The sequence below is a fragment of the Takifugu flavidus genome, chromosome 18 (genome assembly GCF_003711565.1).
Source record: "Takifugu flavidus isolate HTHZ2018 chromosome 18, ASM371156v2, whole genome shotgun sequence".
NCBI classification, from domain to species: domain Eukaryota; kingdom Metazoa; phylum Chordata; class Actinopteri; order Tetraodontiformes; family Tetraodontidae; genus Takifugu; species Takifugu flavidus.
In genome coordinates this window covers 3,471,987-3,488,209 of record NC_079537.1, presented here as the reverse complement: position 1 = coordinate 3,488,209, position 16,223 = coordinate 3,471,987, and the positions used below count along the sequence as shown (strand labels likewise).

Below are 16,223 nucleotides of genomic sequence, written 5' to 3'. Positions count from 1 at the left end.
TGTGCAGCTTCTCATGGATACTTAGCAAAATTCACGTGTGCTCACTCAGAACTGAACTCTCGAACGTGACACATTAACATTTTTCCATCTGCAGGTCTTGCACACACGTGCACACAACTCGTCCAAGTCCTGCGGGGGCAGCTCAGTCCTCTGATAAAATAAATCGTTGGCTGGTAATTAGCCGAAAAAGCCAAAAGACATTGAGGTCACAAACTTAATGAAATCAAAAGAGGGCAGCAGCCATTGAGGACTGGTCCTAAATTTAGATGACGAAGCTGATGGGACCGTCTACAGACCTTGACCAAAATTATATGATGTTCAATGCAACCACTTAGCTGAAATGAGGAAGACATTTCTTTTTGGTTTGTCTCTCATCCTTCTTACCATCTCAGTTGTCTATCTCCCCACATTCTTCCTCCCTCTGATGCTGCCTGGTCAATAATCCACCCAGAAGGCGCCATGTTGCCGCACCATTGCCCCCCTCTTCGCGGTTGCAGTCTCATTTTCTGGTCGATTTATGTCTCCGTTCTTGGTAAAATCCAATATTTGGGTAATATTTTTCCTTCCTTTGTTGATGTCAGCTATTTTTCGGTGTCTTTCTGGCAGAGACTTCAGGAACATCTAAGCGATGTTGAGTTGGGATCATTAAAGTCCAACAGGAAGAGCGGGTGCACGCATCAGTCACGGCCACAGGAGGAGAAATGAGTTCAGGGAAAGCACGACAACATTTTCAAAGGCAAGAGCCGTAAAATGGGGCGCAGGATAGATGTAAAGTTTGACAGGGTTTTCAAGCATGCTTTGAGCAAACAGTGATACATTACACAGGAAGAGAGCTCAAGAAGGAGATACCTGAGTTGTGAAAACTGTAGATTGACAGGAGGTAAATGTTGGTAACATTGGCCAGAAATGAGAATACAGCCGTCTTTGTTTCTTTTAGGTTGATACAAACTCTGCAAGAACGGGGAAATACGTTTTGGTTTCTCCCTGGTTTGAGGGCGTGCACTCTACGCATCACCCAAGCAGAACCTTTTCCTCCTTTGGTTCCCAACAATTGTGTAATTGGTCAAAAACTCAGTGTGCACTTGGTTGTTGGGGGAAAATGGAAACACAGCAGACAGCTTTGAAGAACGTTTCACGTGAAACATCCCAAGACACGCAAATGAGCAACAGTTAGTGGAAAGAAGTCGCCCAATGTTGTGTACAAAGGAGAGCATCTGTCACTAAAGATGGTGATACTGTTACAACAAATTTGTAAAGGCCGACTTGACCTTTGAGGACTTTGCAGGAGTTGTGCAGGAGTCTGGATCAACCTTTACATGTTGGACTTTCACAGGGTGCTGCAAGAGTGGAATAGAGCCAATGCAACCTCTTCAAAGATTATTAGGAACAGCAGTCTTGGACCCCAACCATCCAGTCAAGGTTCCACACTTTCAGGGTCAAAGGAGTACCAGATCCTACACAATCTGTTCAAAATTGACCTTCACTTCACCTCGTGACTTGGTTGGAACACTAAAATGAATGTTAGATTCTGGTTGCTGCTGCTGTTCCACCAGAAAATAAAGGTGTTCTCCCACAGGGATCAGAGGTCAGATGTCTTCCTATCAGTAATATCACGTAAGTTTCTAATTCCTTTTTAGGAGGTTGCAGTGAATCATGTCCTTCTCACACCAAGGAGGAATTTTATTGACTGCACAGTAAATGCAAAGACTAAAGGAAATCGGCTGATGGTGTGTGATGAAGGCAGAAACCAAAAAAAGGCAGACAGGTGGTTGGACAGAAGAGGGTCTCTCCTCTCTCTTGGAGGAGGAGCGGCGCGTGGGATGGCATAAGATGGATGTTTCTGTCGTTATGTCTCAGGGTTAGTTCACAGTTACTGCTTCTTTTTGCATATATCTGATAAACAAAGAGCTCTCAGAAGAGTTTTCTGTGAAAAGAGAAGCGGAACAGAAGAAAAAGAGCTACAGTTACAGTATTAATACATTTCTCAAGCCCCTCAAGATCGATAAGAAAGCAGCTATACAAGACCTACTACAAACACAACCCCTTCCCCTCCTGAAAAAATAAACTTTCCCACCCCTGAACAGCCCTGTTACAGTACCTAACTTGGTCTCTCTCGACCAATAGCATCATAGCATTTTGGCATGCATAAAGTCAGCTCGTCTCACCTCCTGCATTCAAACAGGTGAGCTTTTTTTTTTTGTCCCGCATGCTTTGTTAGTGCATATGTGTGCATCTAGACACACATCCGTACACTCTCATAACATCTAAGTATGTACACATTCATCAGGTTCAAGACTAAAATCTTAATGGACCTTCGCACATTTTTTGTAGTCATATCCTTATTGCTTGAGATGGAAACCCATGCAGATTCATCTAGAACGTAACATTTTACATATGTACACCGTAGGGACGAATATGGCCGATCAGCAGTGGCAGGAGGAGAAGAAAAGGGTGATGGGAAGGGAGAGGACCACCGTGCAGAGTATGTGTTTTGTCCATGCTACATAGTAAAGGCCAGAATATCAGTTTATCCTGCAATGTGAGGACTTTTTTAAGAAGTGGGGACACGTTGGCTGGTAAGAGGTCTGGTTGAGGGTTAAGTCTTAAGGTAGCAATGGGTTTAGGTTAGGTGAATGTATCATGAAAGTCCTCACAATGATCGACTTACAAGGGATTGTGTGTGTATGTGTGTGTTTGTGAGTAAGACTCTATACTATTACTTCTACTTTCTTTAACGGGTATTCCCATCAAAATAACAACCTTCTGTTTGGAATTTCTTTGAAAGCTGTGCACGTTTGCTTGGTGCGTTAAAAAAAAACATCTGGAATTTTTAGTGGGTTGAATCCCTAGCTTTCGTCATTCGTTGGTTCTTGGTTGGGGAGGAATCACCGACATTTTTAAAGGGTCAATAACTCCACCAGCTGATAGTCTTTTTCTCTAAAGTACATGTGATCTGCGTTTGGCTAAAACATCAGCGTATCAGACTAAATTTGGTGTCCGGAATCGTCTGTTCCTCATATTAATGAAGAAATGTTCAATTCAAAATGAATGAGATGGACAGAAGACATCATCTGGCGTCACTGTCAAACATCAAAATCAACATTTGTTTTTGTTCCAAGTAAAGAACGTGTGTTTGGTGCGCACCTTGGAGGTGGATGGACACAATCACACACACGGACACACACGCGGACACACACACATGGACACACACACACACACACACACACAAATATGCCGTATCGGATCGGAAACACCGAGCTCCAAACCAGCATGGTCTCATTTATCTACATTGCATATTTCTCAGTTTGCATGCTGTCCCGTCCGTCACGTCCTGTCCCGACGTCGTCCGCCGTGCGGCCGCAGTGGTCGCCTGGTCTACCACGGGCTGTCGCTCCAGTAGCCATTCACGGTGCCTCCCACTGAGCGGCCCGAAAAACAAAGAGGAGAATGGACGGACAGAGGAGAAGGGGGGAGGATTGGGAGGAGGGGGAGGTGGGGGGTTAGGAGGAGCAAAAAACAGGGAAAGAAAGAGAAGCCGAAAAAAGGGAGAGAACTGAAAAATATTGCCACTGGCTGCTGAGTCACACTGGAGTCTGATGGCGGCGATGGTGCTGATGACAGTTGCTGATGATGGTGGGATGGACCGCACTTGGAACAGTCTTAGCTGCTGTGTCCAGTTTTTTTTCCAGATAAAAAGGCCAATTACCCCATCAGGGTAAATAAAACTTCCTTGTGGTTTTGGTAATACAAACATCAAGTGATTGGGTTACATTTATATTAAAATAATAATATGGGTTAATAAATGATAACAAATTAGTTGTGTAGCTTAACGTAAAACTGGAAGTAAAGGGGAAAAGCAAGTCCAATGCTGTTCAAGAGTCGAAAAAAAGAAGTTACCAGCTTTAAGAAAAAACAAACTTTAAAAGCCACTGTTGTGTTCTGAACCATCCTAGCTATGCTAGCGTGTTTCGAGTGTGTAGGCTAATGGTAATCAGAACCCAGAAAGCTATATTATCCTACACTTAGATAAAAGTAAAAGAATTTAAGAAGGTGTGCAGCATTTGGAACTAAGATTCACGCTTTCATACTGTCTCCCTCCATTTTTAGTTAGAAAAAAAACCCATGGTCCAACAGTTATTTAAACAGATTTCTGTTAATGTGACAATATTGTGGACATAATGTTCTGCTCTTTTCTGCATGTCATGCAAGTAAAAGCTGAGATTTGGCTTTTAGTTTGTGCCCTTCAGGAATACCGGTTCTTTGTGTGAAGAAACCTAAACTATGTTCAGGGAACCTATATTAATTTTTTTTAGTCTTGCAAAAAATGTAATTTTAAGCTTCTTGGTATAACCATTGGATCATCCTGAATAAAACTGTACATGCTGTAGTGACGTGTGTGAGCGGAGGTTTGTATTCTGAGGTATAATATCAGAAATATGGTTTTATTCACAGCTAGAGTTAAAGCATCGTAGTCCAAGTGCAGTCAAGATGCATCACAGGGGAAGCTAGACTTTAACTGGTCACTTCAGTCTAAACTAATCTAGATTCTAGCCCTGTTAGTAAGGCAGGTGTGTTAGTGCGTGTCTATTTTAAAATACATTTGCTGAAGTTTCTACCCAGGATCTTATTGGTACGTTGGTGGACTAGAGCCTAAAATAACTGTTTTCTCTATTAAGACTTCAAACTTAGTGTTTTCTTTGTTTTCCAGGGGAAAATATTGTCGCTATTGCTGAGGCGTCTGTCTTTCCCTGTCCGCTATACTACAAGATGGAAGGGATGGGGGAGTGACATCGCCTGAGCCCAGGCGGCTCAAAGGGCTCAAAGGTGGAGTTGGTGATGGGGGTGAGCCGCAGCGGCGCGCCCGTCATCCCGGAGATATTGTTCAGGCTGCGTGACTTCTCATAACCCGTGGCTGCATGAGAGCAACGGGCGGAGAGGCAGAGATTATGAGGGGGGTCATTCCATGTTCCCATGATATGGTAGAAAGTTAAAACATAATCATACAGACGGTTTTATGGAAGAAGAGGATGCGATGGTGGATTCGTTGATGTGATGTTGCACAAGAGGAAGAGCAAATATGAACCATTTGTTACACAAGCAGTTAAAAAAGGAAACAAGGTCAGGAAATGGGGATAATAATCACAAACGAGGTAGAACAGACAGATGAGTGGAGGGACAGACACATGACAGACAGACAGAGACAGGACAGAACAGGAATATTGGTTACAAAATCCAGATGTGACAGTGTCCCTCAGATACGGGTGGTGCTGTTCACACCGACATCAACTGTGTGGGGGAGCGAGGATGCAGCAATCCAGTGGATTCACCCAGTGTGACCAGTTCAAATACAGGCCGCTACATGTTGTGTATGTGTGTGTCCACTGGACCGTCTGCTCTGAGATTCCCAAAGACAGAACAGGAAACAGGAAGTTTTGGGGAACCCGGAGCAAAACTCATCTGGAGCCAAGCACAGAGGTAGAAACACGCAAAACCCCGAGAAAAGAACATCGTCTGACTTTAATTTATTTTAGTTTTAGGCAGGAAGACGTCAGAAAGAAAGACAGACGGTTGGTCTGACGGGAATATTTATAATAATATTCTGGCTGCAGCGCTGTTGGAATTAAAAAATTAAAAAAGGTTTTTGAATGGATTTTTCAGGAAAATTGAATTTTAGACCATTTTTTTCCCCTGTTTAGTGGCTATTTTTAATGGAACCCTGAAAATTAATATATTTTTTACTACACCAGTCAATTATTTGATTTTTAATTCAGTGTAAATGAAGAAACTATTGATGAATCAAAACATGACGGTGGAATGATGAAAGCATTCAGACAGTTTGGACGCTAGTCCTTCTATTCCTCGTTAAAAGGCCTTGTTATGAATATGAGATATTTTATAAATACATTGCTAAGTGAGACATGCTTTGTGAATTTCTTTTTGAAACCACGCTCACACCGCTGATCATTGAGTCTCATATTACTAATATAATTAAATCCATTATAATTGGGGAACAGTAACCAGTGAACCCATTGCATTCTGAAAGGGTGCTAGTCTGTTGATAGTCACGCGTTATGATCGTAAAATGTCAGTTGGGAATTAATGTTCTATTTGCTTCAGTCTTGATGAGTGTGTATCTGTGCATGTCTGTTGTGTATCAGCAAACACTGAGCTCTGATAGTTGTGTTTGCAGTACTGGGAGTTGTCACCACGGGGATGAATCAGTAGCACTCACAGTAGCTCTTAGCTGATTGGAACACACACACTCACACACACACACACACACACACACACACACACAGTGAAAGAGAGAGAGAGAAAAACAGCTGAAGATTGATTGGGATCAATAATTATAGAGTGCAGCTCCAGCAGCAGCGGCCTATAGTGAGCTGATCCCTGATCAGTGCTGATTCTGATTCAGAGTGCAGATCTGCCTGAGCAACATTAACTAATGAATAAAACAACAGCCAAACGTGTCATTGATTAGCCTTTTTATCTGTCGTTGGCTCCACAAGTTAAATCACCAGCTGCTGGTGTGGCTACCTCTGACCAATGGTTAGCATCTACAGCTAGCATAACGTTCGGACGCGGCACGCTGACTGTACTGTAGCTGTTCGGTTCTTCCTGCCTTGGTTGTGGACCTCTGAAGCTGCCTCACTGTCCGGCTGCTGTAAAGGGTGAAATATTTTCACTGCTGCACTCACAGCGCCGCAGGCAGCAGGATGTGATTACTTTTACTGTAATGTCAGGAATTACATACTGTCAGCTGCTTCAGCTCCATAAAATCCATGCAGCTTATAAAAGCTGTTACGTACTTGAGAATAGACAATTGTCTCCTTTGGTCTCAGGAGTTCTTGCAGCTGCTTCCCGACACATCAGCCAAGCTGAACTTTTTTTCTCAGTCAGTGTCCAGGAAGTCTTGCGTGATTGGTCAGAAATGTTGAGTGGGCGGGGCCATCCCAAACATCGCCACAATTGGCAATATGATCTGTTGGGTGGTTCCTTCTGATGACTTTCATAAAGATAATGCAAAATCTAGGCCTCACATAGTCAAATCTCAATTATCTAACAGATCTCTTTTCTAACTGATCAGTTTAAGATAAAACAACACATTTAGTGTGAGAAGAAGGTTGTAGAAGTATTTAAGAAACACGATTTACATAATCATGAGGAAAGCATGTGCATAAAATGAAGAGCAGCTGTACTAAAGAAAGTTGCTGGGTGTTTTGTTTAAGTGGCATAATCAGATGACAGTGAAATGGATTTCGATACCTGTTTTCAATCTCCAAGAAACCCACAAACATCTGGGTTTCTTAGTTTAATCAGCACCCACTCTGACACCTGAAGAGATGCACCAGAAGGTCACGACCCCGGGTCTATTCTCGGTGGGAATGGACTCAGGCTCCTATTATTTGTGGGTTTACCAGTGGTTAAAAAAATATGTCTAGCAGCGATTTTGACGATCGGGTTATATTGTCGTGGCGTTTTGGCATGACTGTGTGAGTATACATTAGCTGATGTAAAAACAAACACAATAAAACAAACATTTGTCCAATTCTATGGATGACGAACAACAGATGACAGCTTTAGATGTGCAGCCACAAGCCCGATTCTGCTCATGCTACAGCCCTTCTGTTAACCTCATTAAAGGTCGGCCCGTCTTTCTTTCTGTCCCGTGTTGCCGCTCAGCAGAGGTTTTGCGTGTTTTTTTCAGTCATTTTGTAGGTGTGGACCTTTGCATTGATCCTGCTCATCTCACAGAAGACAAGAATATTTTGAGTTCTATATTTTCCAAATAAAATGACAGGTTTACTTTTCCCGATCCAATCAGGTCTGTGTGGGCGGCACTGCTAAACTGACCTGAGCTCGGTTCCAGAGGAGGCGTAAGACAACAACAGCACAACAAAAAAGGTTCCATCCAATGAGCAACCAGCTCTCACTGCCCTGGCGGGGTGGAGACCCCAGCAGGGGGCAGAAGCCACATCCACTCTGGTGCCTTTCCAATACAATGATGAACTGAGCACTGCTTGTTTCATTTAATTTAAGTTTACAGTTTGGCTTCATTAACCCAGTTATTAGAGTTTACCTGTGATATGAGACACATGCTGATCTGTGAATTTTGAAAAAGATTTAAGCAGCCGTCAAGTTCAGCATGGAAACAAATCGGGCAAAATCTCTTCAGGGCTGGGCAATAAGGCCCTGTAACGTCCAGGAATATCCCATTTAGTACATCAAAAGGGAACAAAGAAGGAGCAGTAAGGTGAATTTTCAGACACGTGATGTGACGCCAAACACACGGATAATTTTAGAAAATATCATAATTTTACTGTAAATAAACCTTTTAAAACCCAGCTAAACACTGACAATGGTATCTTAGACTAAAGGTCACATTAACTTTATATAATCATACACAATATAATGCAAAAAAGGGTCCCGTTGAGAGCTTTTCAACCTAATCAGATAGTATTTTGCAGTATATTGTTATATTGCCCAGCCCTGTTGTTTCATCAGAACCAGGAAAGCAGACGGGTTTGACCGGCCCGCCGCTATCTGTAAGTACCAGAGTGAGAGGAGACTGGGTGGGATGAGGAAAAGGAGGAGGAAGAGGAGGAGCAGGAGGAGGGGAAGACAGCTGCGTCCAGAATACAGACCCACACAGACAACGGCAGACGGACAAACAGACACAAACACAAAGAGAGACAGACAGACAGACAGATGGATAGTGTGACACAGGTGACCAGAGGCAACGTACAGGCACATGAAACAACCTGAAGGGGGAGACAGAAACACCACAGGGACGAGCAATCACATCAGACCCCGAAGACGCACCGTTTCAGAAGCTGTTTTGGTCACACAGAGCCAACATGCCGTGGCCCCCCTGCTGTGCTCGCGTGTCTCTGTTAGTGCTGGTTAATAACGGACGGAATGACAGTGGACTCAGATACAGGAAAAGCAAAAAATACGTATGTGTTTGGATTCTTGAAATGGCCATGAGATGAGGATGGAGCCAGAATCTCATCATTTACAACTAGATTACCGTAATAAATCTGTGAAATTTATCTCATACGTGTAAGCAAACGATTTCTAGAAATGTAAGAAAAAGTCATAAGCACATCCAAAACCACGGCAGAAGCTGTATTTAATTGTTTTTGTGTACAGTAGGTCTGTGTCTGAATACAAGCAAGGGCTGTTTGTATGAAGAACAACATTAATGTTTAAAGATTGCCTTCTGTGCCTGATATTAGAGTAATGTCTGCATAAAAGTGTCAAACAATAATCTTCAGCTTGGCCTGGATTCACAAAATAGAGCAGAACGTAATTTCAGCGACGCCAGAAAAATCTCCTCTGTATTTTAAAAGGTACTAAATCACGTTGAATATAGATTTGTCAATTGAAAGAATAGAACGAGGCCAACAGAAGTTGTCAGAGATAACTGATTAATAAATCTATATAAACATAAACAGTAAAATAAAGTCGAAACTCATCACTTTTTTCCTTGAAGTTACGTCGTTTAGCAGATTTTCATGTCACACGATCGTCATTGAAGTAGCTTGTTGACAACGTGGTGACGGGACAAAACTAATTGGATTAATTTGACGTCTATTATTACAAACCAGAGGGCCTAATTCATGTATGTTTCCGAGGGTATCTGCACTTTGGCCTTGGAATGGAAGGAGTGCATGTGGATGAAGTAACTGGTCTGTCAATAATCTGCCGATCGGCACAATGATGCGTTCTTTACCTCTGTCGAGCACATCTGAACGGTGCTAACGGTAGCTATCCGCTAACCACCATGGCATGAGGGATGTTTGCTGGGTTTGGATGCAGAGGGGACGGTGGGACCACACAGGCCCGGTCTGGACCGGTGAGAGAGCAAACGGAGCGACGGAGCGTCTGCACAGCGCTGCAGCACCTCTGCAGCACGCACAATGTGTAAGAAGCAATGGTGGGGGGGGGCTTTAGCTGCAGCCTGAAGATGGGAATGGGACACACAGTGGGAGCTGCTTTTCTCTGAGATGTTAGAAGATAGAGGGTTTTTTTTTGTTCTATTAGCATAACTCTAAAAGGAAGTTTGGTGTGTGTGATTTGGGCCCAAAGAAACAACTGTTTCACCTTTGGTCCACGTCAGGATTCTTATGATCATTATTATTATTATTGTAACTGTGTGTACCGCGCTCACGTGTGTGTTGCTGTTTGTGAGTTTCAGTGTTCTCTCAGAGCACATCAGTTTGGTTCAAAACAGTCTACTGCGCTCTCCCCCACCCCACAGAGATCCACGGTCCTGCCCCCTCCCTACCTTTCCGGACATTCCCGTCAGTCGTGCGCTGGAACTCGCCAGCGCTCAGCAGGAAGCAGGCCCTGTCGTGCGGGTAGCGTTCCCGGCTGGCGGTGGAGCCGAGGCCCCCGGTGGCGGGGCTGCGTTCGTCCCCCAGGACCTGGTCGATGGTGGGGCAGTCCTCATTGGCCAAGGCCGCAGTGTTGGTTGCCGCGTCGCCATTTTTCTTGGAGTCTGAGAAAAAGGATGGGATGGATAGATAGAGTGGGGGGAGAGGAGGATTACAGAGAAGGAGAAAAGGAAGGAAAGATGGACGAAAGTAATTAAAACCTTTGATGTTCTTTAAACATTTGAATTAGCTTTAAATGTGCTTTGTTTTCCTCTAAAATGGCTGACATTGACCTCTGGATGAAAACAACTTGAGCTACATGACACTCTTTAGCACCAGTGAACCACATCAAATACAGGTGTGTTGGGGGGGGGGGTTCTGGGTGAGGGGACAAATATGAATGAATGGTATTGCAAGGAAGGAAGGAAGGAAGGAAGGAAGGAACCAGCTAACATGTCAGATGCTGTGGTGATCAGACAGTCTGGACATTACTGATGGAAATAAATAGTAACGTATTCAAGCATCCGCACACACACACACACACACACACGCGCACACACACACACACACACCACACACACACACACACACAACACACACACACACACACACACACACAGAAACAGAAATGCCTTGGTGTGGATCAATGTCAGCCACAGCTCTCTGTGCATCTATATGCACCTAATCCTGGATTATCGGAACATGACAGCCTTGGCGGTGGAGCATCGAGCTGTGAGCAGAAGAGGATGAATCTGCTGAGAAAATGTCTTTTTTTCTCCTCCCTATTACTTCTCCCATCCTAAATTAAAAGCTATTTTAGTGTACGCCGCTCTTGGAAGAACGAGGACATCAGCAAGTTATTTACAGCTTCAAAACCTGTTAGACAAATGCTCCTCCCAGCAGTTGAGAGCCTGGAATCTGAGCTCTGATCATTTGCTTGGCGCACAAATTAATGGAAAAGGTTGAGAATCCAACGTCTTTGTTTTACACTGTAACTGTGGGAAATGCCCTTTTCATTCATCACTTGAGCTTTTCCAGGTTAAAGTATCAAAGTAAAATGTTCTGCTGTGACTTGTTTTGATTACAGCCAATAGATGTACACAGGTAAACAATGGCACAGGAGGCCAGCAGGGGGCAGTACACACCTCCGTATATCACCTGCTTCAACGACCAGAGAACACTCAGTTACAGCTAATGCAGCTTTCAGTAACGCCACAAAGAAAAAACGAGAAGCAAACCTGATCAATCAGTGTTTTTAAAACGTTAGTGATTTTTTTTAAGATTCATCACAGTGGAAGTTTGTCTCTGATACTATAAAACGTGATTCAGCCCCCGTGGGTGTGAAAGCGCACTCACCTGTCCGGTTGATCTCAATGATCTCCTCCTGTGCCAGTGGGCAGTCACCAGTGCCCATTATGCTTCCTGATCCCACCATGCCTGGTGAGAGTACATTGCCCACCAGCCTGTGAGGTGAGGCAGTCGCCATGGCGAGCGCATCTGGCTTGCAGTAGTTGGGGCTGCCTGGCTGTGGTGCTCGGGGGATATGCTTGTTCCTCTTCTTAGGGAGCTTCTGCTTGGCCATGGCCAGGGAGTAGTACATGCCAAAGTTGTTGACAATGACAGGCACGGGCATGGCGATGGTCAGCACACCTGCCAGGGCGCACAAGGCACCTACCAACATTCCCGACCACGTCCTGGGGAACATGTCCCCGTAGCCCAAAGTGGTCATCGTTACCACGGCCCACCAGAAACCAATGGGGATATTCTTAAAGTCGGTATGAGCTGCAGCCGTCGGGTCACCGGGGTCGGCGCCGATGCGTTCGGCATAGTATATCATAGTGGCAAAGATGAGGACACCCAACGCCAGGAAGATGATAAGCAACAGGAATTCATTGGTGCTCGCCCGCAGGGTGTGGCCCAGGACCCGCAGACCGACAAAGTGTCGGGTCAGCTTGAATATACGCAGGATACGGACGAAGCGTACCACGCGCAGGAAGCTCAGCACGTCTTTGGCTGTTTTGGAAGAGAGGCCGCTCAGGGCCACCTCCAAGTAAAAGGGCACAATAGCCACAAAGTCAATGATGTTAAGGGGGCTGCGGAAGAACTCCGACTTGTCTGGGCAGAAGATGACACGTAGCAACACCTCTATGGTGAACCAAATGACGCACGTGCCTTCCACATACGTCAGCCACTCATCCGTGACCACCTCATATACAATCTGTAGGGCAAGAAGGAGAAGAAACAGCGTTAGTTTTACACCACAGAAAAACCCACTTCATTAAATAAGGGTAAAAAGCAAGGATTTCCCCCAACATGCAGAAGGGCAGGGGTGGGCGACCCAGTCCTGCGACGGACCACAATCCAGCAGGGTTTCTCTGTCCTACCAGGTAGACAACTGCTTTAGCAAAGGGAACTGGCTCACAATACAAGTCTTCAAAGGTTACATCACTTTTTAACACTGTCACAACACACACACACACGCGCACACACGCACACAGACACACACACACACCCTCTACCTCTTCATTCGTGCTGTTCCCAAAAGTGACGTTCTCCGTTTTGTTGTAGATTGTGTTGAAGACTTCGTGGGTCTCTAGGCAGAAAGTGGAGATGGACAGGAGGATGAAGAAGAGTGAGCCAAAGGCCACATACTGCAGAGACAGAGACACAGCACATTCCAGCACATCAGCGTTCCTCTGAATCTTATCAATAACCTTCTAAAACCTTCTAATAGTGATCTAATAGCTCTCGGTGGAGGCGGGGGAGGGTCTGGTTCACTGCAGCGTATGTAAAGCAGCGAGCATAACGAGATTCAGTCGGGGGGGCGGGGGGGGGTGGTGGCTGTTTGCTGCAGTTCCTCTGATCACGGTTCCGTCTGAGAGATGGAAGAAGGAAAGAAGAGATGATGAATGCAGAGTGTAAAGGTAATGAGATACACATGTTTGGTGTGGAATGAATAAATAAAGCCTATCGATGTGTTTGTGTGCGTGCACGCGACAGTTCATCCGAATGTGCACACTGTAAGCTACAGCACATCACTCTGAGCTGAAACACTAGCCCAGTGGTGGTTTGATATTTATCGATATTGATATTTATCCCAACGTTTAATACGCAGCCAGTTTCCACCCTGTCCTGTTTGTGTTCCGGTTGGTCCACTCTCATTAGAACACTGACTGTTTCTCTTCAGCAAGTTAACAACACAAATTTTAACAACACAACTCACAAAATGGAGAAACTACGGGCAACTACGGGGTCCTGCTAATAAACCATGCTAATAAACACACATGTTCCCATTTGTCACAGGCTGATATTTCAAAATAAGATATGTAATGCTAACTGAAGCCCCCCCAACCCCCCTAACACACACACACACACACACACACACACACACACACACACACACACACACACACACACACACACACACATACAGATTGTCATTGGAGTATTTCACTAACAATGATGGGATGTCTTCCCCAGATTTGTTCTCAATTTTTCTGTGGCCGTGCTGAACGTAACTAAGTGGCCTTGGAAACACACCCCAACTGTAAAATATACAATTTGTTGGTTTTCTAGTTCTGTTATGTTGCGGTTTATACGTTTCATAGGCTCCCTGCACATTTCCACTGTAAATTGGTTTTATGCCGTTGCACAATGTTGCATTTTTGTGTCACGGAACGTGATGAATAAACTTCTGTCATCACTAGTAATAATTAATAATTGAGACCGTGCGATATTAGACACAAATCAAAGAAAATGTAAATCTGTGTCCGTGTGTGTGTGTGTGTATCAGGTCAGTGATGAAGTCTGACGGACGAGGTCTTCTTCTAGTCCTCTGGGAGCACATCAAGTCCCACAGCTTATTATCATGTTCTAATTTAATACGGCTATCTAGAGCTGCCCTGAATGTACACACACACACACACACACACACACACACACACACACACACACACGCACGCACATACGCACACACACACACATTTTTGATTGCATAAATCATCTTTTACAGTAAAACACCTTTCATAAATATGGAATCAGTCTAATAACACTGTCTGCTTAATAAACAAGTGTAGGACACATTTGTGAAATAAAACCCTTTATTAGTCTTGGCATAAGTGTTGCAGTAAGTCGTGCAGCAATTATTTCAGCAGTGTTTGGGTCCATGTCATGGTTCCTATTCAGCATGGGTGTCCACATGTTCTTCAACACATGTCCACAAATGCCGGAAAACAGCCTGTTAGGCTGGACCAAAGGTTGGAAAGCCTCCTCTTTTCAATGTCTTCTTCCTCTTCTTCATCCAGCTCTTCACAGACGTTCTCAGCACAAATGATCTTGGAAGGATATTGAATATAGACTTCGACACAATTACCAAGGGAGTGAGCTCCTTCATCTGAAGCTCTCTGAGAGAGAGACACGTTCTTCAGGCCAGCTGCTCCCCAAATGGACCCATTGTTTCTACGCTAGCAGACACTTTGGCAAGGGAGCAGGTTTTATTTGGCATCTGAGTCGATTGGTAAAAGCAAGAGTGCAGCCAGTCTAAGAGGATTTGAGCTGCCGTTGATGCATCTGATAAGAGGTTGATCAGGTCAAAAACTGCTCGATGCAACGTTTTAACATTTGTTCCTATATGTTGATGATCTACCGTCATTCTGTCTTGTCTTCTCTTTGATTCTGTCAGTAGTCAATGACCTAAATCTCTTTCCTTCCCTTCTTCCCTGGATAATTTCTTTGTCATGCCGCTCGGCACCCCTCATATCTCCTGTGTTTTTCTCAACTTCCTCTCTCTCCCACTGCTCTCCTTCAGTTCTCTATCGTAAACTGAACAGAATTTTTATCCTGTGCCTTCATACTCAGGTATGTTTTAGCCACTTTTAGCGTATCCTTTGCTTTGGATTCCATTTATGGCTTCACAGGAAGGTTATTTTCAGCAGAAGCTGCGCAGATGTCTGGCCTGATGAAATGACTCGTAGTTTCCATCATCAGGAGCTGAGGCGAACGGTAAATCGCTAACACATTTAGCAACCTGAGCTGCAGCGCCACGGTCTGAACTAAACGCTGGACCAAGCTGCACAAAGCAGATTGTTCCTGGCAGAAACATTTGAAAGTGAATCTTTTAGTTTTGAACCACACAACGATAGCTTCAGCTGTATTACAGCAGATTATGGTAAATGCAAACCTTAAGAGCAAAGCTTGCATTTAAAAACAGCCATGTTAGTGTCAGGCTGTGAAAAAACCTACAGACTTGTTTAAAAGCATCCGTGCAGTCCTGTAGAGGTTTGCCGCCGTTAGCATGTTGGAGAGAAAGCATTTAAACCTCTTCCGGCGACTTAGAAAATACTCATTACTTAAGTACTTGGCTAATGATGTCAATGCTGAGAGAGAAAAGGAGAGACGGGATGAGAGTCAACAGCAAGGAAAAGGTGCAAGTCAGCAACAGAAAAGTGAGAAGAAATAGAGGGATGTAAAGATAAAACGGTTCTAAGTGGAAGTTGGTGCAAGAAGAGAAAAACATCCCGGCCTTGGAGGAGGATAACAAGCTTGTTATCCTCGTAGTTTGAAACAACCGCAGGCAGATTATATCGGATTACAGCTCGTTCAGCACATAAATCTGGGAAAATTTGCCATTTGGATGTAAAAAAAAAAAAAAACTGCTGAGATTTGGAGAATAAATGTGAAGCGTGGTTAACACGAGGCCAGATCGACACAGATTTCTGTAATCTGCCATAAAACCAAAGTGTGAAGGACTTGTCATGGCAGCCAGGTTGCCAAGCAACAACACTGCAGGGGCTCACTACAGTGGGTCATTGATTTGGATCAGGAAACATCAACATGGCCATT

At 44.3% G+C, this 16,223-nt stretch overlaps 1 protein-coding gene across 3 annotated transcripts in view; it reads right to left on the bottom strand.

Annotated features, from left to right (window-relative positions):
* The window catches only part of LOC130514704 (potassium voltage-gated channel subfamily C member 1-like), a 34,606-nt gene that overhangs the window by 4,653 nt on the left and 13,730 nt on the right, over positions 1-16,223 (bottom strand). The window contains exons 3-6 of one of the 3 annotated variants that reach the window (XM_057014460.1): positions 12,902-13,033; positions 11,739-12,600; positions 10,295-10,507; positions 385-4,912 (exon numbers count right to left, since the gene is read on the bottom strand). In XM_057014460.1, the coding sequence (XP_056870440.1) occupies positions 4,761-4,912; positions 10,295-10,507; positions 11,739-12,600; positions 12,902-13,033 (1,359 nt within the window). In that variant the 3' untranslated portion in view covers positions 385-4,760. The remainder of the gene's footprint in view (positions 1-384; positions 4,913-10,294; positions 10,508-11,738; positions 12,601-12,901; positions 13,034-16,223) is intronic. The other 2 variants (XM_057014462.1, XM_057014461.1) reach the window with 2 other exon arrangements.